The sequence below is a fragment of the Xenopus tropicalis genome, chromosome 5, assembly GCF_000004195.4.
Source record: "Xenopus tropicalis strain Nigerian chromosome 5, UCB_Xtro_10.0, whole genome shotgun sequence".
NCBI classification, from domain to species: domain Eukaryota; kingdom Metazoa; phylum Chordata; class Amphibia; order Anura; family Pipidae; genus Xenopus; species Xenopus tropicalis.
In genome coordinates, this window is record NC_030681.2 from 9,708,173 (window position 1) to 9,732,960 (window position 24,788).

The following is a 24,788-nucleotide window of genomic DNA, read 5'->3' on the forward strand; positions in this document are numbered from 1 at the left end:
GCTGAGCAAACATTGATGTTGGGAAACATTTGCAGAGGATGAGAGCGCTTGGAGATGCCTAGCCCAGCTCCTAACTCACAATGGGTCCGTGTCAGAGTCCCAGGCAGCCGCACAGGAATGTACATTATCTCTGCGCCTCTCTGGCTTGGCTTCTGCTCGCTCATCCTCAGGGCAGGTCTTCTCCTGGCCCATCCGCAGTGCCTGGACTATGCGCCCCCTTTCAAGCCCCCTGCGCACTTGGAGTTTTGCTCCCAGTATGAGACCTTCGGCTGCTGTGACCAGGACAGGGACAATGCCATCGCTGAGAAGTACTGGTCCATCATGGACTATTTCGACCTCAACGGCTACCACACGTGTGGGGGGTATATTAAAGATATCCTGTGCCAGGTAACGCTCCCAGCAATCATCCAAATTCAGCTAATAATTATTTTATTATTATAGAAAATAGCCTATTCTTAGAAACTTTACAAATTTTTTTAATCTTTTTTATAGTTTTTTAATTAATTGCCTTCCTTGTTTCAAAAGGGGGTTACTGACCCCGACAACCAAAAAACTATTGTTCTGTGAGGCTACAATTTTATTATTATTGTTGTTGCTTTTTGTGACTTATCTCTATATTTAGGCCCTCCTCTGTTCATATTTCTGTCTCTCAATCTGTCTCTGATTGCTAGGGTAAATTGGACCCTAGCAACTAGAGAGCTATCAAAATTCCAAACTGAAGAGCTGCTGAACAAAAAGCTATAGTCAATTCAAAAACCTCAAATAATAAAAAATGAAAACCAATTGCAAACTGTCTCAATATAGCACATTCTACATTACACATAAAGTTAGGATAAAGGTGAACAACCCCTTTGAACCCCTTTGAGTTTAAAATGGACAGGTCTTAGTTTAGTCCATTGTTTAGCCGAAGGCCATGTTCCATATGACATTTTGTCTTTCTAATTGAATTCTGCCCTTGTTAGTTTTGAACTTACCCTTTGTTAGTTGATACAGGTATGGGACCTGTTATCCAGAATGCTGGGGACCTGGGGTTTTCCGGATAAGGGATCTTTCCGTAATTTGGATCTCCATAACTTAAGTCTGCTAAAAATCAGTTAAATATTGAATAAACCCAATAGGGCTGTTCTGCCCCCAATAAGGGGTAATTATATCTTAGTTGGGATCAAGTACAGGTACTGTTTTATTATTACAGAGAAAAGGGAATCATTTAACCATGAAATAAACCCGATAGGGCTGTTCTGCCCCAATAAGGGGTAATTATATCTTAGTTGGGATCAAGTACAGGTACTGTTTTATTATTACATACAAAAAGGGAATCATTTAACCATTAAATAAACCCAATAGGGCTGTTCTGCCCCAATAAGGGGTAATTATATCTTAGTTGGGATCAAGTACAGGTACTGTTTTATTATTACATAGAAAAAGGGAATCATTTAACCATTAAATAAACCCAATAGGGCTGTTCTGCCCCAATAAGGGGTAATTATATCTTAGTTGGGATCAAGTACAGGTACTGTTTTATTATTACATAGAAAAAGGGAATCATTTAACCATTAAATAAACCCAATAGGGCTGTTCTGCCCCAATAAGGGGTAATTATATCTTAGTTGGGATCAAGTACAGGTACTGTTTTATTATTACATAGAAAAAGGGAATCATTTAACCATTAAATAAACCCAATAGGGCTGTTCTGCCCCCAATAAAGGGTAATTATATCTTAGTTGGGATCAAGTACAGGGACTGTTTTATTATTACAGAGAAAAGGGAATCATTTAACCATAAAATAAACCCAATAGGGCTGTTCTGCCCCCAATAAGGGGTAATTATATCTTAGTTGGGATCAAGTACAGGTACTGTTTTATTATTACAGAGAAAAAGGGAATCATTTAACCATTAAATAAACCCAATAGGGCTGTTCTGCCCCCAATAAGGGGTAATTATATCTTAGTTGGGATCAAGTACAGGTACTGTTTTATTATTACAGAGAAAAAGGGAATCATTTAACCATTAAATAAACCCAATAGGGCTGTTCTGCCCCCAATAAGGGGTAATTATATCTTAGTTGGGATCAAGTACAGGTACTGCTTTATTATTACAGAGAAAAAGGGAATCATTTAACCATGAAATAAGAAAAAGGAAATCATTTTTAAAAATTAGAATTATTTGCTTATAATGTAGAGACAGCTTTTCCGTAATTCGGAACTTTCTGGATAATGGGTTTTCGGATAAGGGATCCCATACCTGTACTTATTATCTTGCCCTTTATAAGAATTAATTGTTTAGGCCTGGGCAACTAAAGGTGGGCAGATATAAGCTGCCAAACTGATTCCTTTAGACTGATTTGGCAGCTTATCTGCCCGTGTATGGGGCCCTCCCCAATCAATATCTGCCCAAAAATCATCCAGGTGTCAATTTGGGCAGGTTTGACTTTCCCATCGGATCAGGGACCACATTGGCTCATTGATGCAGTTCACGCTCCAACTGCTCCTATGGCCATCATAGCAACCAATCAGCGGGCAGAATTTACTGGTCACCTGTTTAACATTTTTACATGCTGGTAATGATGAGGTATATTGTATATAATGGGCATTTCCTATGCCGTTAATTTCATTCTAAAGTAATTGGCCACCTATGTTTAAACTGTTTTAATATCATTTATTAATTGTGTAGGGTTTATTTCAATCAATAGCTCTGAATATCTAGAACAGTCAAAAAAATCATGTTTTTAATTGTATCTTTTTTGCACAGGGTAAGGCAAGTATAATTACTGAATTTCTATTTGGGAAATTTCCTCTGGTTTCTTGTAGTGATCTATATACACTTATACTTGTAGATTGTAAGTTCTTTGGGCAGGGCTCTCTTCCCTTCCTGTATCGGTTACTGATTGCTTTATATGTTACTCTGTATGCCCAATGTATGAAACCCACTTATTGTACAGCGCTGCGGGATATGTTGGCACTTTATAAATAAATGTTAATAATAATAATACTGTACTGGTTTAGCAATATGGCAGCTTTAACCCCTACATAGGTTCTGGGCACATAATAAGCTATACCCTCCTGTTATCCAGGGATGTAATTACTGATGCAACTGCTGGGGGGCCCCGTAAGTATAGGGGGTAAATAATAACATTATATGTTCATAAAAAAGTTTAGGAGGGCCCTAAAGTGCTGCAGGGCCCCGTATAGTTATCCCACTGTACAATACAGTATGTTAAAGGCTACAGAACACCGGTGCCCAATAAATTCCATGTACAGTATGCAGTTTTATACCAAAGCATATGCTAGTGCCGGGGTCACGCTGTGTGCAAATTGTGTGCCCTCCCTGACTTTGTAGCACCAGATGTGGGATCATATGGATCTCGTACAGGTAACGCTGCCGTTTTTACAACTGCTGACTGCCAGCTTCTGAGAGTAACGGGTGGGAGAAGAAGTGGAAAATGGACATAAAACCATAATATATAGCAGTAGTTGTGTGTGCGGCTTCTCAGCTCAAGGGGCTATTTGGAATGGAAAAAAGATAAGGGTGAAGGATTTATAGTGCATTTAGGTTCAGAAGCAAGTATTGCATAGAGTCTCAGCTGATATAAGCAATATGGCAGCTCCCACTCATATGTATGTCTTAGACTTACTCTTGGGTCCCTCAGAGTTTTAGTACTTGGGCCCCAGGTAGGGTAGCCACCAGGTTTACCAGCCTAGCCGTTAAAATACCAGCCAAAGCCATTGCTGGTAAACTTATAATCCCCCCCCCATCCCATCTCTTATCAGCCCCTTCCTAGCTCCCACATACTCACCAAAATCCTATAGACAGCGACTGTACAACCCCACCCACTTGCATCATAACTCCACCCATCTATGTCTTAACCTTGCCCGCCTACATCACGATTTGCCCCAGACCCCAGCTAGTTAGCTAGTACTAGCAGTATGGGAATCTATAATAAATCTAAGTTAAACATCCATTTTATACGGATATGTGGGGTGTCAGGGTTGGCTCAAAGGCAAAACCTTAGGTCCTAAGATGTAGTGGACCCCATCTGCCCTGGCCCACTGCCCAAAGCCATTATCTGTAGGAATTTCAACTAAGGTTGCCACCTTTTTTTGGGAAAAAAATACCAGCCTTCCTATATTTTTATCTCTTATCCTTGGGATAAAAAAAGCATCACAGCATTGGGAAAGCCGTTTGTGCAAATGTGGGGTGAATTTTACTGCAATTTATGGTGTTAATATGCTCTATCTGGAGTAATCAAAATTGTGTGTTTGTGGTTCATGGGCTTATTGTCTATTTCTGCAGTGATCTTGCTGGCATGTCTGGGGGAAATGTGCTCATAATCCAATTCTGCAGTGCAGCTAATGTGCTTACTTAAGTGATCTTACTGGCATGTCTAGGGATACTATGTGCATTCACATTTTTTCCGTATATTAATGTGCTTAGCGTCCATTTGGGTAGTGATCTTACTGGTATGCTTGGGGTTCATGTAGTTTTAATTCATATTCAGTAGTGAAATTTCACCTTAGGCCACATATTAGGCAGAAGTACTGTAATACAGTGTCTTCCACCTGGGTACTTGTGAGTAAAGTGGAGCAAACCAATATATCAGTGGAATTCATCTCTGATGTTAAAATATTAGGAAGCTAAGCGACACGGGTAATGTAGATCCTGTATGGGATCATGTGATAGGATCAGGTGACTGCCCCAGTATTATAAAAGGGCTGGGTGGAGCTAAGTTTAGCCACTTGGATTAACCCTGTTGCTGCTGTTTATCCCATATTGAATTGCAGCTCAAGTTCCGCTGAATATACCATAAGGGCAGGGGCCTGGAATGTAACTATAATCAGCACTGCCCCCCTGATAGAGAAGTTTATGTTAACATTCTGCGCGGTGGCTTGAATTATTATCCAAAGGAATCGAGGCCAGATAATGGTTTAACATCAAAGTGGGGCAGTAAATGGCTCCTGCCCTCCCTAGGCGACCAGATTATTTATAACATGCTCCATTGGCAACTAATTCCCTCACTAGCCACAGGCCGTTCAGCCTATGTAACATGGCTGTATCCCACATGGAGCCCATTAAAGGGAGGCTATTGGCAAAAAAGAAAGCGCACATGTAACTGCACGTGGCTACAGAGCTCAGCGTTTAGTGACTGAAAGTAACAATAGAAAAATCGGATTCATTTTCATTACATTTCCTGTTCTATTTGCAGTTATTATTGCTCAGTTTCACCAAGATAGGGTCAGTTAGTTCTTTAATATGAAAGTTACTCAATATGGTTACCCAGCGGCTGTGCCAAATTGGGCTAAACCAATCGGTAAGAGAAACTTGCTGAGTAATTCTTGGGCTAAACCGTTCGGTAAGAGAGGCTTGCGGAGTAATTCTTGGTCTAAACCAATAGGTAAGAGAGGCTTGCAGAGTAATTCTTGGGCTAAACTAAATGGTAAGAGAGGCTTGCGGAGTAATTCTTGGGCTAAACCAATAGGTAAGAGAGGCTTGCAGAGTAATTCTTGGGCTAAACTAAATGGTAAGAGAGGCTTGCGGAGTAATTCTTGGGCTAAACCGATCGGTAAGAGAGGCTTGCGGAGTAATTCTTGGGCCAAACCGATCGGTAAGAGAGGCTTGCGGAGTAATTCTTGGGCTAAACCTATCGGTAAGAGAGGCTTGCGGAGTAATTCTTGGGCTAAACCAATAGGTAAGAGAGGCTTGCGGAGTAATTCTTGGGCTAAACCAATCGGTAAGAGAAACTTGCTGAGTAATTCTTGGGCTAAACCAATCGGTAAGAGAGGCTTGCAGAGTAATTCTTGGGCTAAACCAATCGGTAAGAGAAACTTGCTGAGTAATTCTTGGGCTAAACCAATCGGTAAGAGAGGCTTGCGGAGTAATTCTTGGAGCTGCAAATGAGGTTACAGGACACATATTTGGAGCACTTGTGATAAAAAGGTCATTTACCATTTGGAGGGCAGGGTGCAAAGGGCAAAAAATGGGCACAATCTGGATACAGCCTTCTGTGCTACTTGAAGTCAGTTAGAAGCACAGAGTCCTGTAGCTGCCTGCGTTTGGCGCTGCTGTATTCATAAGGGTTTCATACCTTCCAACTGGCCCGATTTTGGCTGTGCAAAATAAAAAAATGTTTCTAATATCGTTGGGCAAAAATATAATTTATAAAGGCTGGAGTGGGCAGATGTTTAACATAATAGCCAGAACACTACTTCCTGCTTTACAGCTCTCTAAACTTTTAGCAGTCAGTAACCAATCAGTGACTTGGTGAGGGCCACATGGGACATAACTGTTCAGTTAGTTTGCGTTTGAATCTGACCTGTGGGTCCCATGTCCCACGTGGAGCCCTAAAAAGTCACTGACTAACTAAGGGGTTAGAGAGCTGAAAGCAGGAAGTAGTGTTCTGGCCATTATGTTAGACTTCTGCCCACTCCAGCCTTTATAGATTACATTTTTGCCCAACTAACTGTAGCCATGTTACGCCCCATAAAGTCACTGACTAACTAAGAGGTTAGAGAGCTGAAAGCAGGAAGCAGTGTTCTGGCTATTATGTTAGACATCTGCCCACCCCAGCCTTTATAGATTTCATTTTTGCCCAACTATCTGTGACCATGTGATGCCCCATAAAGTCACTGACTAACTAAGGGGTTAGAAAGCTGAAAGCAGGAAGTAGTATTCTGGCCATGATGTTAGACATCTGCCCACTCCAGCCTTTATAGATGACATTTTTGCCCAACTAACTGTATTGGAAACATTTTTTATTTTGTGCAGTGTGTCTATTTTACTGTTCCTTTAATACTTGAAGGTTAATCAAGGCCCCACGTTTTTACGAAAGAGCACGGAGCCACAGCACCACTGCTGGGTTGGGGCGGCCCATTAAACACAGCGTGGCTCTTTGGAGGCGCAGGGATGGCTGCACCTGTCCGCGCGGCGCCTTTAATAATTTCACAGATGCGGTTATTTAAGAGGTCACCGGGAACCTTGATGTTGACTGTACTGAAGGCTATTAAACAATACACCCTTATAAAGTACTTTATGTGGCTGTTTATGTAAAATTCCAAAAGGGTGAAAAAGAAACCCAATAAAGCACATTCCCAGAGCAAGATTTTTATTGGGGTTTTACTGGAGAGGGATCTGCATACGTGAGCCCTTTGATAGTGAGCGCGGGGTATTCCGGCTCGGCACAAATGACTTGCACATACTGCTGTTCTAGCTCACATACTGCCATTCTAGCTCACATACTGCCATTCTAGCTCACATACTGCCATTCTAGCTCACATACTGCCATTCTAGCTCACATACTGCCATTCTAGCTCACATACTGCCATTGTAGCTCACATATTGCCATTCTAGCTCACATACTGCCATTCTAGCTCACATACTGCCATTCTAGCTCACATACACAACTCATTAGTTTCTCTCCTACCAAAACCCTCTACATGTTCATCCAGAATTAGGTAAATGTCACCTAAACAAACTGACTGCAAATCCAGTTGTACCATCACCTCTCCTGACTGCAAACTGCCTCCGATTCCTTCTCTTCTCTACTGTCATCCAAATCTCTGCATTGCTGGGCCAAAATGTCTATGCTCATGTTAGCGGTGTTGTACTGGGTGTCCACCGCCTGCCCCCTCACCCCCCCCCAGCACCCCCCCAGGAGGACACGGTGGAAAAACACCAGTGGGCCCAGCCTGACCCTACAAATGTGTGACCCCCTGATCCCCAACATCAGTGCCCTTTACTTATGGATGAAAGCAAATCCCACCAATGATCTCCAACATTACCCCAACCTGTGAAGCAATTATTAGTGATTTACATAAGCCCCCATTCACCGTGCCTAACTGTCTGTCCTACATACATCTAGAATATTATAGGGCTGATTTAGAAAATAATGCAGCATTTTCGCAACCTGCCAATTACACAGCAGTAGTTCCAGGATTCCCCAGCATTAACTGCAACTGAAGTTGAACTGAAGAAGCTGCTCGGATGAGTAGTGAAACGTCTTCAATGATTACTAAACAAGTCCAGTTGCTTTAGATTTATTTATACTAGATATACCATGACCTGGATGAATGAAAATCTTGATGGTCTTATAATCCCTATAGATATGCTCTATATGTCAAGATTCTTTCATTTGTCAAGGGCACCCCAGTAATAAACCTATTTGAGCTGATCTGATTGTTCTGCCCTAGGAATGATGATCAGGTAGAACAGGCCCGCCAGTCAACATGGCCCAGTGCATCTCCTGAATTTTCCACCCTGCACAATAAACAAACCCCAATCATATATTGAGGAGGGCACCATGTTGGCCCGTACATAGGCCAATAGGCTGTTGAGCTGGCATCCAGTATGTGTCCTGAGGATGGAACCTTATCATTGACACATCAACATATGTCCAAACTAAGTTGTTGCCCTTATTCCATATCATGATTCTTCTTTCCTCCCCCAGGAATGTTCTCCCTATGCGGCCCATTTATACGATGCCGAGGACCCTCACACCCCACTGAGGATCATTCCAGGCCTTTGCTTTAACTACTGCTCAGAGTTCCATCTGAAATGCCAGAGTTCCGTCACCCTCCTTACTGAAGACAAGCAAATCCGGGAGTCCTGTAACAAGGGCCGGGACCTCTTCTGCAACTTACTCAATCTACCAGATGAAGACTACTGCTTCCCCAACGTTCTGCACAATACGGATCTTAATAACAATCTCGGATCTGTGGTTGAGGATCCGGAAGGCTGCATGAAACTGTGCCTGATTGAGGTGGCCAACGGGCTGAGGAACCCGGTCCTGATGCTTCACGCCAACGACGGGACCCACCGTATGTTTGTGGCCGAGCAGATTGGCTTTGTGTGGGTCTATCTACCAGATGGCAGTCGGATATACGAACCTTTTCTAAACCTGCGCAGGACGGTACTTGCCACTCCCTGGCTAGGGGACGAGAGGGGATTCCTCGGAATGGCTTTCCATCCCAAATATCAAAAGAATGGGAAGTTTTATGTGTATTACTCCATCATGGATGAATATAGAAATGAGAAAATCAGAATTAGCGAGTTCCACGTTTCGGAACATGATATAAACAAGGCGGATCCCTATTCTGAGAGGTAGGGGAGGCACAAATGCTATTGCATCCGCTTAGTGGGGCTCATTTATCAACACTGGGCAAATTTGTCAATGGGCAGTTACCCATAGCAACCAATCAGTGGTTGGCTTTTTTTCAGCCAGCTGCAGGTAGAACAAGGAATGCAACAATTTAATTGGCTGCCATTGGTCACTGCCCATGGGCAAATTTGCCCAGTGTTGTTGATCCCCAGTCTGTTTAGATGGGGAATCCTGGAACTACTGCTGTGGTAATTGCCAGGTTGCGAAAATGCTGCATTCTGGGTAAAAAAACATGAAAATTGCACACTGTGTTTACTTTTGTATATGAGCCCTATAATATTCTAGCTGTGTGTATGCAGGAAGCGTGGCGCTTAGGGAAATCACTAATAATTGCTACCCGGCTGGGATAATAACAGGTAATATAATACACGATCCGCCATGTTGTCTTTCTTTTTACAGTTACAGCAAATCAGATTGCTCTGTTTTTTTACCTTCAGCAAATACTGAGAAAAACACTTTTATGTTGAAAGACTCTTTCCGCTATATGTAATAAAAGAAGGAGCAGTTACCCATAGCAACCAATAAGATGACCAGTAAGGTGACCAGTAAATGCAACCTGCTGATTGGTTGCTATGGGTTACTCCTTCTGTGCAAACTTAGTGCCTTTTATTACATAACCCTATTTCTTTCTTTAAAGATGAAAAAAAATCTGAATATGAATTTGTACATAATAACCAAGTATTTTATAGATTGTCCTATTCCTAGCAGCTTTGCAATTGGTCTTCATTATTTATTTTTTTTTTATAGTTTTCAAATTATTTGCCCTCCACGTCTACCTCTTTCCAGATTTCAAATGGGGGTCAGTGACCCCGGCAGCCAATAAAACTATTTCTCTGCAAGGCTACAATTTCATTACTATTGTTACTTTTTAGTCCTTGTGGACTATCCAGTCACTCTCCTGCTCATATTCCAGTCTCTCATTCAAGCCTCTGCCCAGTTGCTAAGGTAATCAAGACACTAGCAACCAGATAGCTGCTGAAATTCCAAACTGAACAAAAAACTTTATAGCTGACTAAACAAACTAAACAAAAATAAATAATGAAAACCAATTGCAAACTGCCTTAGAATATCAATGTTTATGTCATAACCAGTCACAAACAGTTTTTATAGTTAACTTTAATCCCTAAATCATGGCCACATCCTACTGACCCCCCCATTGCATTCTGTAAGAAACATATTTCCTCACTGTGCAGATACTGAGCACCAATCTCCATTTCAGGCATTTACTGGAGATAGAAGAGCCAGCAGCCAATCACAATGGGGGCCAGGTACTTTTCGGCACGGACGGATATTTGTACATATTCACAGGGGACGGTGGGAAGACTGGAGATCCGTTTGGAAGGTTTGGGAACGCACAGAACAAGTAAGTCAGTGATACAGGGGGATACAGCAATGAACCTTTCCGCTATAATGATACAGATACCTGCAAATCTCACTGCCATTGCCTTATGTTGTACCCATTGGTCTACAGAAGCCAAGAACCAGATTCAACTGCAGCTCTTTTACTGACTTCCTTGTCCAGCATAAAACCACACCCCCTTTTGCTATCTGAGCCCTCCTTCTCTCTCTGACTATCAAGACCTCAAGAGATGCTTACTGCACATGCCTGATTGATTTTAATTGGAGCAGAGGCAGTGAACATGGCCAGTAGGCACCTCTTTGTAGTTTTCATGGTCTGTGAGATAAGGAGGACTCAGAAAACAAAAGGGGGTGGAGCATAATGATGGACAAGGAAGTCAGTAAAAGAGCTGCAGTTCAGCTGCTTGTAATAGAGAAACAAAATGCATCTGCATACAGGGAGAAAGTTATGCAATTAAGTGGGCTGTTTGGAGTAATATTTGGGGGACTTTAAAATAAAAATACGAGGTATCCTATAAAGGCACTCAGGGCCTCACTTGCTGTATCCAATCATAGCCTGGGAGATGTATAAACTATGGTAGCATAGGTATTCTCCTGTACTCAGTCCAGTTCTTCTGCCTTACTGGCCTTTAGGTTGGGGGGACAGTCCGTGATATCACTTGGGGCGGGAAAATGGGCGGGCTAGACAGGGAAATGAGTGGTGGGAGGGGAAATGGGTGGGTGGGGTATGGAAATGGGCAGGGCAAAAGCTGGGCCTCTATATAAAACGGAGTTATCTGCTGTGGAGAGAGTTAAGTAAGGGAGGGATTATAGGAAAGGTTGGCACCCTTACAAATTTACCAGCAGCCATATTGCCTGTGTATTTTTAATACTTGCCCTAACTTGCAATTGGCTGGTTTGGGCGGTCAAATACTGGCTGGGTGGCAACCCTAACAGGCACATTATTGCATTCTAGTGGCAGAATGCAATTAAATTACATAAATTAATGTATTTTATAGAATATCCTATTCCTAGCAATTTTGCAAATGGTCTTCATTATTTATTTTGTATAGTTTTTGAATTATCTGCCTTTCTCTTCTACATTTTTCCAGCTTTCAAATGGGGGTCACTGACCCCGGCAGCCAAAAACTATTGCTCTGTGAGGCTCCAGTTTTATTATTATTGTTGTTACTTACTTTATCTTTCTATTTAGCCCCTCCCCTGTTCATATTCCAGCCTCTCATTCAAACCACTTCCTGGTTGCTAAGGTAAACAAGGCCCTAGCAACCATATACAAATAAACAAAATGAAATCCCTTCAAATGAATAAAAGAAATATTGGGAATTTCTGTGCTTGGGTGAGCGTTGCTATTGCACTAAATCAGTTCTTCATTCCGTTGCTAGGGGTGTCCTGCTGGGAAAGGTCCTACGAATAGATGTAGATGGCCGAAGGGCAAGAGGGAAACCTTACGGAATCCCAGCGGATAATCCATTTGTGGCTGAGCGCGGCGCGGCCCCCGAGGTCTATGCGTACGGGGTCAGAAATATGTGGCGCTGTTCTGTGGATCAGGGAGACCCCGTGACAGGGAGGGGGAGAGGCCGAATATTCTGTGGGGACGTTGGACAGAACAGATTCGAAGAAGTCGATATAATCACTAAAGGAGGCAATTACGGATGGAGAGCCAAGGAAGGGTTTGAGTGCTACGACCATAAGCTTTGTCAGAACTCATCCCTGTGTAAGAGCGATAATAGGCCAATCTGTATGATGTCTCTGTGTATAGAAACTGCTATGGCTATATGTATAGCCTGTATTATAACAAAATATTAGCTAAAGTGCCACTTTCTTTCCATGTCTTGTTGTTTCTCCTTCATCTTGGTCTAATTGAAATATTTAGAGGTCATTGTATTCCCTTCTCAGTCCCTTCCCAGAGGCTATTATCCCCCCACTGCTACTATAGGCACAATCTCTCCCTACTATACCTGCTATACCCCAGCCCCAGTCCCTTCCCAGAGGCTATTATCCCCCCACTGATACTATAGGCACCATCTCTCCCTACTATACCTGCTATCCCACAGCCCCAGTCCCTTCCCAGAGGCTATTATCCCCCCACTGCTACTATAGGCACAATCTCTCCCTACTATACCTGCTATCCCACAGCCCCAGTCCCTTCCCAGAGGCTATTATCCCCCCACTGCTACTATAGGCACCATCTCTCCCTACTATACCTGCTATCCCACAGCCCCAGTCCCTTCCCAGAGGCTATTATCCCCCCACAGTTACTATAGGCACCATCTCTCCCTACTATACCTGCTATCCCACAGCCACAGTCCCTTCCCAGAGGCTATTATCCCCCCACTGCTTCTATAGGCACCATCTCTCCCTACTATACCTGCTATCCCACAGCCACAGTCCCTTCCCAGAGGCTATTATCCCCCCACTGCTACTATAGGCACCATCTCTCCCTACTATACCTGCTATCCCACAGCCCCAGTCCCTTCCCAGAGGCTATTATCCCCCCACTGCTACTATAGGCACCATCTCTCCCTACTATACCTGCTATCCCACAGCCCCAGTCCCTTCCCAGAGGCTATTATCCCACTGCTACTATAGGCACCATCTCTCCCTACTATACCTGCTATCCCACAGCCCCAGTCCCTTCCCAGAGGCTATTATCCCCCCACTGCTACTATAGGCACCATCTCTCCCTACTATACCTGCTATCCCACAGCCCCAGTCCCTTCCCAGAGGCTATTATCCCCCACTGCTACTATAGGCACCATCTCTCCCTACTATACCTGCTATCCCACAGCCCCAGTCCCTTCCCAGAGGCTATTATCCCCCCACTGCTACTATAGGCACCATCTCTCCCTACTATACCTGCTATCCCACAGCCACAGTCCCTTCCCAGAGGCTATTATCCCCCCACTGCTACTATAGGCACCATCTCTCCCTACTATACCTGCTATCCCACAGCCCCAGTCCCTTCCCAGAGACTATTATCCCCCACTGCTACTATAGGCACCATCTCTCCCTACTATACCTGCTATCCCACAGCCTCAGTCCCTTCCCAGAGGCTATTATCCCCCCACTGCTACTATAGGCACCATCTCTCCCTACTATACCTGCTATCCCACAGCCCCAGTCCCTTCCCAGAGGCTATTATCCCCCACTGCTACTATAGGCACCATCTCTCCCTACTATACCTGCTATCCCACAGCCCCAGTCCCTTCCCAGAGGCTATTATCCCCCCACTGCTACTATAGGCACCATCTCTCCCTACTATACCTGCTATCCCACAGCCTCAGTCCCTTCCCAGAGGCTATTATCCCCCCCACTGCTACTATAGGCACCATCTCTCCCTACTATACCTGCTATCCCACAGCCCCAGTCCCTTCCCAGAGGCTATTATCCCCCCACTGCTACTATAGGCACCATCTCTCCCTACTATACCTGCTATCCCACAGCCCCAGTCCCTTCCCAGAGGCTATTATCCCCCCACTGCTACTATAGGCACCATCTCTCCCTACTATACCTGCTATCCCACAGCCCCAGTCCCTTCCCAGAGGCTATTATCCCCCCACTGCTACTATAGGCACCATCTCTCCCTACTATACCTGCTATCCCACAGCCTCAGTCCCTTCCCAGAGGCTATTATCCCCCCACTGCTACTATAGGCACCATCTCTCCCTACTATACCTGCTATCCCACAGCCCCAGTCCCTTCCCAGAGGCTATTATCCCCCCACAGTTACTATAGGCACCATCTCTCCCTACTATACCTGCTATCCCACAGCCACAGTCCCTTCCCAGAGGCTATTATCCCCCCACTGCTTCTATAGGCACCATCTCTCCCTACTATACCTGCTATCCCACAGCCACAGTCCCTTCCCAGAGGCTATTATCCCCCCACTGCTACTATAGGCACCATCTCTCCCTACTATACCTGCTATCCCACAGCCCCAGTCCCTTCCCAGAGGCTATTATCCCCCCACTGCTACTATAGGCACCATCTCTCCCTACTATACCTGCTATCCCACAGCCCCAGTCCCTTCCCAGAGGCTATTATCCCACTGCTACTATAGGCACCATCTCTCCCTACTATACCTGCTATCCCACAGCCCCAGTCCCTTCCCAGAGGCTATTATCCCCCCACTGCTACTATAGGCACCATCTCTCCCTACTATACCTGCTATCCCACAGCCCCAGTCCCTTCCCAGAGGCTATTATCCCCCACTGCTACTATAGGCACCATCTCTCCCTACTATACCTGCTATCCCACAGCCCCAGTCCCTTCCCAGAGGCTATTATCCCCCCACTGCTACTATAGGCACCATCTCTCCCTACTATACCTGCTATCCCACAGCCACAGTCCCTTCCCAGAGGCTATTATCCCCCCACTGCTACTATAGGCACCATCTCTCCCTACTATACCTGCTATCCCACAGCCCCAGTCCCTTCCCAGAGACTATTATCCCCCACTGCTACTATAGGCACCATCTCTCCCTACTATACCTGCTATCCCACAGCCTCAGTCCCTTCCCAGAGGCTATTATCCCCCCACTGCTACTATAGGCACCATCTCTCCCTACTATACCTGCTATCCCACAGCCCAGTCCCTTCCAGAGGCTATTATCCCCACTGCTACTATAGGCACCATCTCTCCCTACTATACCTGCTATCCCACAGGCCCCAGTCCCTTCCCAGAGGCTTTATCCCCCCACTGCTACTATAGGCACCATCTCTCCCTACTATACCTGCTATCCCACAGCCCCAGTCCCTTCCCAGAGGCTATTATCCCCCCACTGCTACTATAGGCACCATCTCTCCCTACTATACCTGCTATCCCACAGCCCCAGTCCCTTCCCAGAGGCTATTATCCCCCCACTGCTACTATAGGCACCATCTCTCCCTACTATACCTGCTATCCCACAGCCTCAGTCCCTTCCCAGAGGCTATTATCCCCCCACTGCTACTATAGGCACCATCTCTCCCTACTATACCTGCTATCCCACAGCCCCAGTCCCTTCCCAGAGGCTATTATCCCCCCACAGTTACTATAGGCACCATCTCTCCCTACTATACCTGCTATCCCACAGCCACAGTCCCTTCCCAGAGGCTATTATCCCCCCACTGCTTCTATAGGCACCATCTCTCCCTACTATACCTGCTATCCCACAGCCACAGTCCCTTCCCAGAGGCTATTATCCCCCCCCACTGCTACTATAGGCACCATCTCTCCCTACTATACCTGCTATCCCACAGCCCCAGTCCCTTCCCAGAGGCTATTATCCCCCCACTGCTACTATAGGCACCATCTCTCCCTACTATACCTGCTATCCCACAGCCCCAGTCCCTTCCCATATGATAATATAATCACTGCTGCGCTACCTGCACAGGTAAGAGGTGAATGTGCCGAGCCCCAGGCAGTAGCCGTTGCTTACATGCTACTAAAAGCAGCTCAGCTTTGGTTTAGTTACTAAGGCAGAATTTCGGGGAAGATTAATACAGACTCTATGCCAGTGGCGCAACGCTTGCCAGGGTCGGTATTTATAACATCAGTGGACTAACAGGGCCCCTTGTAAAGAAGCTGCCAACAGGTCAATATTTTCAAAGAAATGACGTGTGACAGAGAAACCCACCATGGTGGCGCTTATCCAGACTGAAAGTGGAGAAGAATTAAATAGAGGAGACCCCAGTTTCACCCTGCGGCGCCCCCGTGGCTTGACATTGGTAGGACGCCAGAGTCCATGCAGTTAATATGGCCTCCACAACACGGGGCTTTTTAAAAACACCAAGCAATAAATAATGTCGTGTGATAGATTAAAAAAATTACGTTTTGTGTGTAATGGCTGTATATGAAATGGGTCATTAACAGTAATCAGCACTGGGGCTATGAATAAGCCTCACTATGAATCCCAGGCTTTAAAGGGACGGGGGGGGCACGTGGCCAGTAATAATTGAAAAGTGACCTGTTGGTGCCAGCGTGGAGCACAAATGCTGCATTCACATGTTGCCTCTTTATGCCCTGATATATTTCAGAAGTGGTTGCTATAAGAATCACAATATGAGGCTTAATTTGTAACTATTTTTCATTTCTTGACACTTGTGCCAGTGTAGGAAGGGGTTTACTATTATTATTATTATTAACATTTATTTATAAAGTGCCAACATATCCCGCAGCGCTGTACAATAAGTGGGTTACATACATTGGACATACAGAGTAACATATAAAGCAATCAATAACCGATACAAGAGGTGAAGAGAGCCCTGCCCAAAAGAGCTTACAATCTACAATTGTGCCAATATATGTTCTACAGGGGTCAGTGCCACTATGCATGTATGCTGGGTGGGCAAACTGCATCGAATGGTGGAACTCCCAACGCAATGAATTGGTAACTAATGATGTTTAACACGGTCTAACAGTCACAATATGTGGATTCTGCCTTTAGATGACATCTTGCCAATTTTTGCCTACGGCCACCAGGTTGGAAAATCCGTAACGGGGGGATACGTGTACCGAGGTTGTGAATCCCCAAATCTGAATGGCGTCTACATATTCGGAGATTTTATGAATGGGTGAGTACTTGTGGAGAGTCATGTCTCAGTATAGAGTAATGCCAATGGTGATGGAACATGAAATGATGAGATATGGAGGCCAAAAGTGCGGTGCCAAAGCACCCCCAAAGCCAAATACCAGTCAGGGGCTTGTGCCTACAATACTTGGAAGTCGGAATCTATAATTGCCCAGCCTAAGGCCTGGGAGCTGAAGGAACATGGTAGTGTCATGCTCTCCAGCAAAGTACCCCATGGGGCACAGGCCTAGGGCAATAAATTGGGGAATAAACATATAGAGGGATGTCTCTACTGCACCGGTAAATAACGACTGCAGAATGCTTGCTGGGGGTTACTATGAATACCTTTTCCATGACTACCCTAGGTAACAGAGTAGAAGCAGAATATTTAGTGACTTCTGGGGAATTGCTGAGAGCCCCCATAAGGCTTTGCTTTGGAACCTATTTAATTCTAAGCCGCTCCCACTCTCCCCCTGTGTCTAACTATACACCCACCCCATATAACATTAGCAGAGAGAGGATTCCCCAAGGATCTTATAAGCTAACAAGAGGCTAGGGATTCATTATGCCCCCTGGCTGCAGTTCCCCGTAGGTCTGGATTTTATAATGAGAAACTGGGAACACACTGACCCCTACTGTCAGGAACCAAATGGCTGGAGAATTACATAAAAATGACATAACCGCACAAATGAATATTTTTGAGACTAGTGGGAGCTCCCATAGTGGTTACGTAGAGGATTTAAATGCTCAGCATCTGAGAAAGAAAGAAAGAGCTGAACATCTAATGCCATTTTTATGTCTGTTCCATTAAGTTATCTAGTTATCTAGATTGTAAGCTCTACGGGGCAGGGACCTCTATCCTCTTGTGTCTTTGACTCTTAACTTATTGCAACTTTATCTTGTATTTATTTGTGTTTATTGTTTTACTTGTTAAGGCGGCTTATGGCATTGCAAGAAGATGGGGTAACGGGTAACTGGAAAAAGCAAGATATCTGCATGGGCGACTCTACTATCTGTGCCTTCCCCAGACTGATCAACAAGTACAGCAAGTTTATCATCTCATTTGCAGAAGATGAAGCAGGTAGAGTTATACATGGGGCGGTGACTGTGGGCTGATATGATCAACCTAATCCAGAATTTACCCAGTGACCCTTCAGGGAGCTTCTTTATTACTTGCCCCTATTTACATTTTACTGTTTCACGGTAAACTCCCTTGTTCCCCCAATGGCCTGTAGCCTTGACCCCATTGCATCAGAGATTTATAAAGCTCTTCCAGTAGAGATGGAAACCCTTGGTTTGAATGACTTGGCAGTGAGCAGGCAAATAAAGTAGGGCAGAAGGTTTCAGCCCCATCCCACAGCCTCCAAAAGGGGCCACATATAGATATATACTGATCCTCTGGCAAGCTATTCTATTAGGCAAATCAGAACACGTCACTTTCAACTTGTTCATTTTATTGCTTAAATATTGCCAACATTATACTTTAAAAAAACCTTAGAAATAACTGCAGTCATTAAGAATTTTACAACCTTTTGCAGGCCTACACCAACCTTCACAGACCTTCACTAGACCAGACTTCCCAATCATGATATTAGAACCTTCACAGACCTAGACCAACCTAGCCAATCTGAATATTAGAACCTTCACAGACTTAGACCAACCCAGCCAATCAGTATATTAGTACCTTCACAGACCTAGACCAACCTAGCCAATTATGATATTAGAACCTTCACTGAACTAGACCAACCTAGCCAATCAGTATATTAGTACCTTCACAGACCTAGACCAACCTAGCCAATTAGGATATTAGAACCTTCACTGAACTAGACCAACCTAGCCAATCAGTATATTAGTACCTTCACAGACCTAGACCAACCTAGCCAATTAGGATATTAGAACCTTCACAGAACTAGACCAACCTAGCCAATTATGATATTAGAACCTTCACTGAACTAGACCAACCTAGCCAATTAGGATATTAGAACCTTCACAGACCTAGACCAACCTAGCCAATTAGGATATTAGAACCTTCCCAGACCTAGACCAACCTACCCAATCAGGATATTAGAACCTTCACAGACCTAGACCAACCTAGCCAATCAGAATATTAGAACCTTCACAGACCTAGAACAACCTAGACAATCAGGATATTTTAACCTTCACAGACCTAGACCAACCTACCCCATCAGGATATAAGAACCTTCACAGACCTAGACCAACCTAGCCAATCAGAATATTAGAACCTTCACAGACCTAGAACAACCTAGACAATCAGGATATTATAACCTTCACAGACCTAGACCAACCTACCCCATCAGGATATTAGAACCTTCACAGACCTAGAACAACCTGGCCAATTAGAATATTAGATCCTTTGCAGACCTAGACCAACCTAAATCCAGTCATGATATTAAAACCTCAGAAAGCCAACTCTGGCAAATCAAAATATTAGAATCCTGGTAGACCTACAACCCAACCTTCACAGATCATAACCAGCTCTAGCCAATAAGAATTTTAAAATCTTTGCAGAACTAGACCAATCTGCATCCAATCAGAATATTAGAACCTTCAAACACCTAGACCAACATGTGGCTAATCACTATAGTAGACTGTTTACATTTTACCTACTGACTCAATAGATAAAGCAGCAAGATGAATGTGCCTCTGTATGGAACCAACTGTATTTATCCAACTTGTGCTTTTATACAGGGGAACTCTTCTTTCTGTCTACATCTGAGGCAAGCGCTTATTCTCCCCAGGGGTCCATCTATAAACTCGTGGATCCTTCAAGGTAAGCAGATAGGCTTGAATATTACTCTACCCCCATATGTTATGTAAAGGCACGAGGTTTGCCCGGAGAAGAAACGTATAGCAACCAATAAGATGTTTGCTTTTAAACAGGTGACCAGTTAATGCTTCCTGCTTATTGGTTGCTATGAGTTACTGCTCTTGGCAAAACTTAGAATATCGGTAAGACAGAGGTGGCTTATGATCAGAGGGGCTCCTTTGGGTAAATGACAAAGTACATATTTTTAAGATGCCCAACCTGTGGGACTTCACTGTTGTTATCCTGCATCTCTGCACCTTTGGAAACAACAGCTAGAGGCAGCTTATTTGGCCAACAGTCGGTTGAAAATGTATTCAGTGTGAAAAGGAAAGTCTTGTGACCTTGCCCTGCTGCAAAAATAAAGTTAGTGAGCAAAGAAGAGTCATTTGATGTTTCTGTGCTCAGTTCTAAGGAAATTAATATGAAAATCACCTCCAGAATCTATAGATTCCTAATGGTAAATTCCTTAATGGTAAATTATATGTTTTGTATGATATATTCAGCTTCTAAACTGCATCAATCATTTTGTGTTCCTGTGTTTTATATCCGGCACCCAGGAGAGCGGCTCCGGGGAAGTGTAAATACAAACCACTTCCTGTGAAAGCCAGGAGCAAATTGGTTCCGTTTGTTGCGAAAGAAAGTAAGTTCCAAGTGATTCCCCTCCCTTCCAGGTACTTTAATGAGAGTGGAACATTGTATTTCTGGCTGATAATCAATGGTAGGAAGCTACGCGCCTATTGTGTCTCCTATAGGGCCAGTACAGGGGCGCCGCTGACTGCTATTGGTTGCTCCTATAGACATAAGGGGCAAGCACTAAGTAGGGAACTCCACCCAACATTTTATATTTGTATAATGAAAGAAAGCAACATTCTGATATACATTAAATGATTATGTCCAGTGGGGTCTTATAGTTATTTGTAAATGTAACTGAAAGCAGTGTTTGTCCATTTCTGCACCGCCTGTTCTTACTCGTGATATATGTAGCAGAAGTCAGGTCTCCTCCACAACTGCTGCCTGCTTCTTCTCTGTTAATCCAGGTGGCTTCTGCTACATTGTTTATTCTGTCAGAATGATCTGATCATGCTTTGTATTGTTTATTGCTTCATTCATTCATTTAAATGTATTTTCCTTTTAAAATCTTGCAGAGACTGTTCTTGAAATTCTCGAAGAGAGTGGTGTTAAACCCACCAAGGCACCTCGCAAAAAGACACCAACCAAGTTACCCAGTAAAGTACCACCAACACCAACCAAGTCGCCCACTAAAGTACCCTCTACACCCACCAAATTACCCAGTAAAGTACCACCAACACCAACCAAGTCGCCCACTAAAGTACCCTCTACACCCACCATGTTACCCACTAAAGTACCACTTACAACAACCAAGTCTCTCACTAAAGTACCACCTTCAACAAGCAAATTACTCACTACAGTACCACATACAACATCCAAGTTACTTAATAAAGTACCATCTACATCAACCAAGTTCCCCACTAAAGTTCCACCTACAACAACCAAATTCTCCTCTAAAGTACCACATACAACATCCAAGATACCCACTAAAGTACCATCTACACCAACCAAGTTCCCCACTAAAGTACCATCTACATCAACCAAGTTCCCCACTAAAGTTCCACCTACAACAACCAAATTCTCCTCTAAAGTACCACATACAACATCCAAGATACCCACTAAAGTACCATCTACACCAACCAAGTTCTCCACTAAAGTTCCACCTACAACAACCAAATTCCCCTCTAAAGTACCACATACAACATCCAAGATACCCACTAAAGTACCATCTACACCAACCAAGTTACCCACTAAAATACTACCCACCCCAACCAATGTACCCACTAAGTTATCACCTACACAAACCAGGTTACCTACTACAACATTTCCCACACCGACCAAACTACCCACTAAAATACCATCTGCATCAATAAATGTACCTTTTAATACTTCACCTATTCCAGCCCACATACAACCCAATATGCCACCCATAAAAACCAGGGCGCCTACTAAAATTCCACCCAAACCAACCAGGGAACCATCTTGGAACATGTCAATCATGCCAATGAATATTACAAACAAGCCTCTACTAAGGAAAAACTCTGCAAAGAAACCTGCTGAGAAGAGACCCACAAAGAGTCCAAAGGCTACAAAACCTCCCAAATCTAAGACTTCTGTTGCCAATCAAGCCGTGAAGAAAAAGACTAAAACTGGAGTAAAAAACAAAACAAAAAACCTGCCTCCTAAATCAAAAGAATCCAAAAAGGAGAAGAAGACCCTCATATCTAAAGAAACTTGCACTTGCCCTGAGAAGCCTAAGAAACAGAACACAAAGAAAACCATGAAAGAAAGCAATCAGAAAAGCTAGAACAATCTAGAACAAAGACATTTGGAGGAGGATGCGCTAAGCAGCTGCGGCTGTGACCTGGAGGGATCCACTGGAAAATCAGATATGGATCAACGTTGTGGATTTAATGCTGTTCTCCTCAAGTCACTTGGAATCAAATCTCAGCTGCTTTCCTGTTCTTTTACTGCCCAAGTTGTTACTGGTTAAGGCTGCGGTTCTTGACCTGCTCGGTGCCCCCATGTTCAAAATGTCCTTTTCTGACTGATACGTCTTCCCCTCAGTTCAACGGGAGCCACACTCAATATGGAAGGGAGTAGGGAACACGTTCCTGGGTGACGCTGAGTGCTCCTTGTCTAACATTGTGCCTTCTTTCCTTACAACGAGTGGAAAATGATATCAGCTCAGAAAGAACATTTCTACTGCCATGGGGGTCTCACCGAGACCACCACAATGATTGGCTACATCACTAAAGGCCAAAAATAATCCCCGTTGGTGCTCATTCAAGAAGCACATTTGCACCCAGGGTCTTGCTGTGCTCGGCACTTTGCACCGGATAAAAATCTGGGGCAGGGTGCAGGGGGCTGCACTGGTGGGTGCTGCTATGCATAGGGCACATCTGGCCAATGGAATGAGGGAAAGGGCCAATCAAAATTCAAAGAAATGCAAGTTCCTATTCTGTACAACTGTATAGTATACAATACATGATTTCATTGTTAGGCTGTAGTTTTCATTAAATTTAATTCCTAACCCAGCAGAGCAGCATGGCTGGGGGTGGTTTTCAGCCTATGTTTGGCATTGGTAGGGCCACACAGTCATTGGCTGTTGCCACACAGTAGTAGTTCTCCAGCTGACTCCTTGCTGCTGCCCACTTGAGGCTAACCCTGGCACTGCAACACTGCACTGTGGGCAAAATCCCTACGATCAGCAATCTGACTCTCTACATGCAGGGGTTGGAGCCAGATTTTGATGGACAGTTAGGCCAAATACATTGGGTAGTGCTCCCTTTACTTAGAGCAGGGATCCCCAACCAGTGGCTCTGGGGCAACATGTTGCTCCCCATCCCTTGGGTGTTGCTCTCAGTGCCCCCAAACCAGGGAGTTTTTTTTTAATTCCTGACTTGGGGGCAAGTTTTGGTTGAATAAAAACCCAGTATAATGCAAAACAGAGCCCCCTGTAGGCAGTTAGTACACATAGGGGCTGCCAATAGCCAATTATAGCTCTTATGGGCACAGCCAGGAACTTCTTTCATGGAAATGTGGATGGTTGGGGGACCCCTCGCTTAGACAATGCATTAACTGTCTTTTAAAATAACCAACTCAAAGCTGCACGTAGAGAGACAGATTGCTGAGAGAGGGAAAGGGAAGGGTAACTTGACTGTTTAAGGGATGGTATATTAAGAAGGTTTCCTATTTTCATGAGATTTTGCTTCTATTACATTTTCATTTTCACAACAGTTGCCGTTTCAGTGGTGGCAAATGATAGACTGTAGAACTGTATGACACCAAGCCCCTTATACGTGATCTATCCGTATTGGTTGAGGGTTCAATGTGTATAAGAAGGCCAAACAGTGGAGTCCTACCAGTGTCGGACTGGGACCCCAGGGGCCACCAGAAAACCTTAGACCCTAGGCCCACACTCCAAACTATATTGCCTCCCTTTCCTCACCCAACCTCTCTATTCTCCCAGTCTCTTTTATTTACACACTAGTCTCTATCCTTCCATCTATTTCTCCCCTTTGTTTCCACTCAGAAATAGGGAATGACCATGAAGTCAGTCAAATGGTCAGGAGCAGGAGGGCCCACTGACACCCTGGCCCACCGGGAGTTTTCCTGGTATCCTGGTGGGTGAGTCCAACACTGAGTCCTACTTTTGAGAGTCACTTACCTTCTTATTGAGTCATGGCTGAATGTGCAGGATTTGGGTCAGCACCTCCCTATACTGGCGCGTCTTAACAGCCACTTGTCTTTTTACAGCTGATTATTTCTCCTTATAATGTGACATTACCGAGTATCTGAGTTATTTCCGGTGAGGAGCGGGGCAATTACAGACCAATCAAACCAATTCAGTAATAAAGAACATTTCACCTTCTAATTGACGCATTTCATATCTGTGTGTTTCTTTCTCGTAAGGTACAAAATAGAAGACTTGGGCTTGTTTGGCTCATGTGGCTATCCAACTATGGGCCTCTAGGGGAACCCAGAGCGATGGCTGGGGGTGCAGGGCGAGGCATTACTTAGTAGGAATTTAGGAAGAATGCCTAGTTTTTCCCTTATACACCTTTCAAAGCCCAACTCATGTGACTATTCAGGCCAATCAGAAACTGAACTCAGCTCAGTCTATGAGAGGAATTTGGCGCTAGGTGCAGAGTGCAGCATTCCCTGAGTGTTAGTGCTCGGTGAGTGAGCACTAAGGGACGTGCTTATACGCCCAAGGAAAAGTTATAGTTCGTCTATAGTGAAATATAGCCTCCTCTATTGTTACCCCACCGTCCTGGCACCCCTGTCCCCTGGGTCCCCCCCTGCGACTGCCTCCTCTATTGTTACCCCAC

The 24,788-nt window shown here is 44.3% G+C and overlaps 1 protein-coding gene across 1 annotated transcript; it reads left to right on the forward strand.

Moving 5' to 3' along the window:
* hhipl2 (HHIP-like 2) lies at positions 1 to 23,321 on the forward strand. The gene is made up of 9 exons (XM_012963958.2): positions 1 to 387; positions 8,438 to 9,090; positions 10,368 to 10,511; positions 11,890 to 12,221; positions 16,935 to 17,061; positions 17,993 to 18,138; positions 19,767 to 19,848; positions 20,442 to 20,524; positions 21,030 to 23,321. Exons 1-9 carry the CDS (start codon positions 55 to 57, stop codon positions 22,259 to 22,261), a joined length of 3,132 nt encoding a protein of 1,043 aa, XP_012819412.2. The 5' UTR covers positions 1 to 54; the 3' UTR covers positions 22,262 to 23,321.
* The last annotated feature ends 1,467 nt before the right edge of the window (positions 23,322 to 24,788 follow it).

Bases quoted from the DNA above. Each gene is read 5' to 3' on its own strand.
- hhipl2 (XM_012963958.2), top strand. From the start codon at position 55: ATGCCTAGCCCAGCTCCTAACTCACAATGGGTCCGTGTCAGAGTCCCA. The intron at 9,091-10,367 runs GTAGGGGAGGCA...TCTCCATTTCAG, and splicing joins GCGGATCCCTATTCTGAGAG to GCATTTACTGGAGATAGAAG. The intron at 19,849-20,441 runs GTAAGCAGATAG...TCCGGCACCCAG, and splicing joins AAACTCGTGGATCCTTCAAG to GAGAGCGGCTCCGGGGAAGT.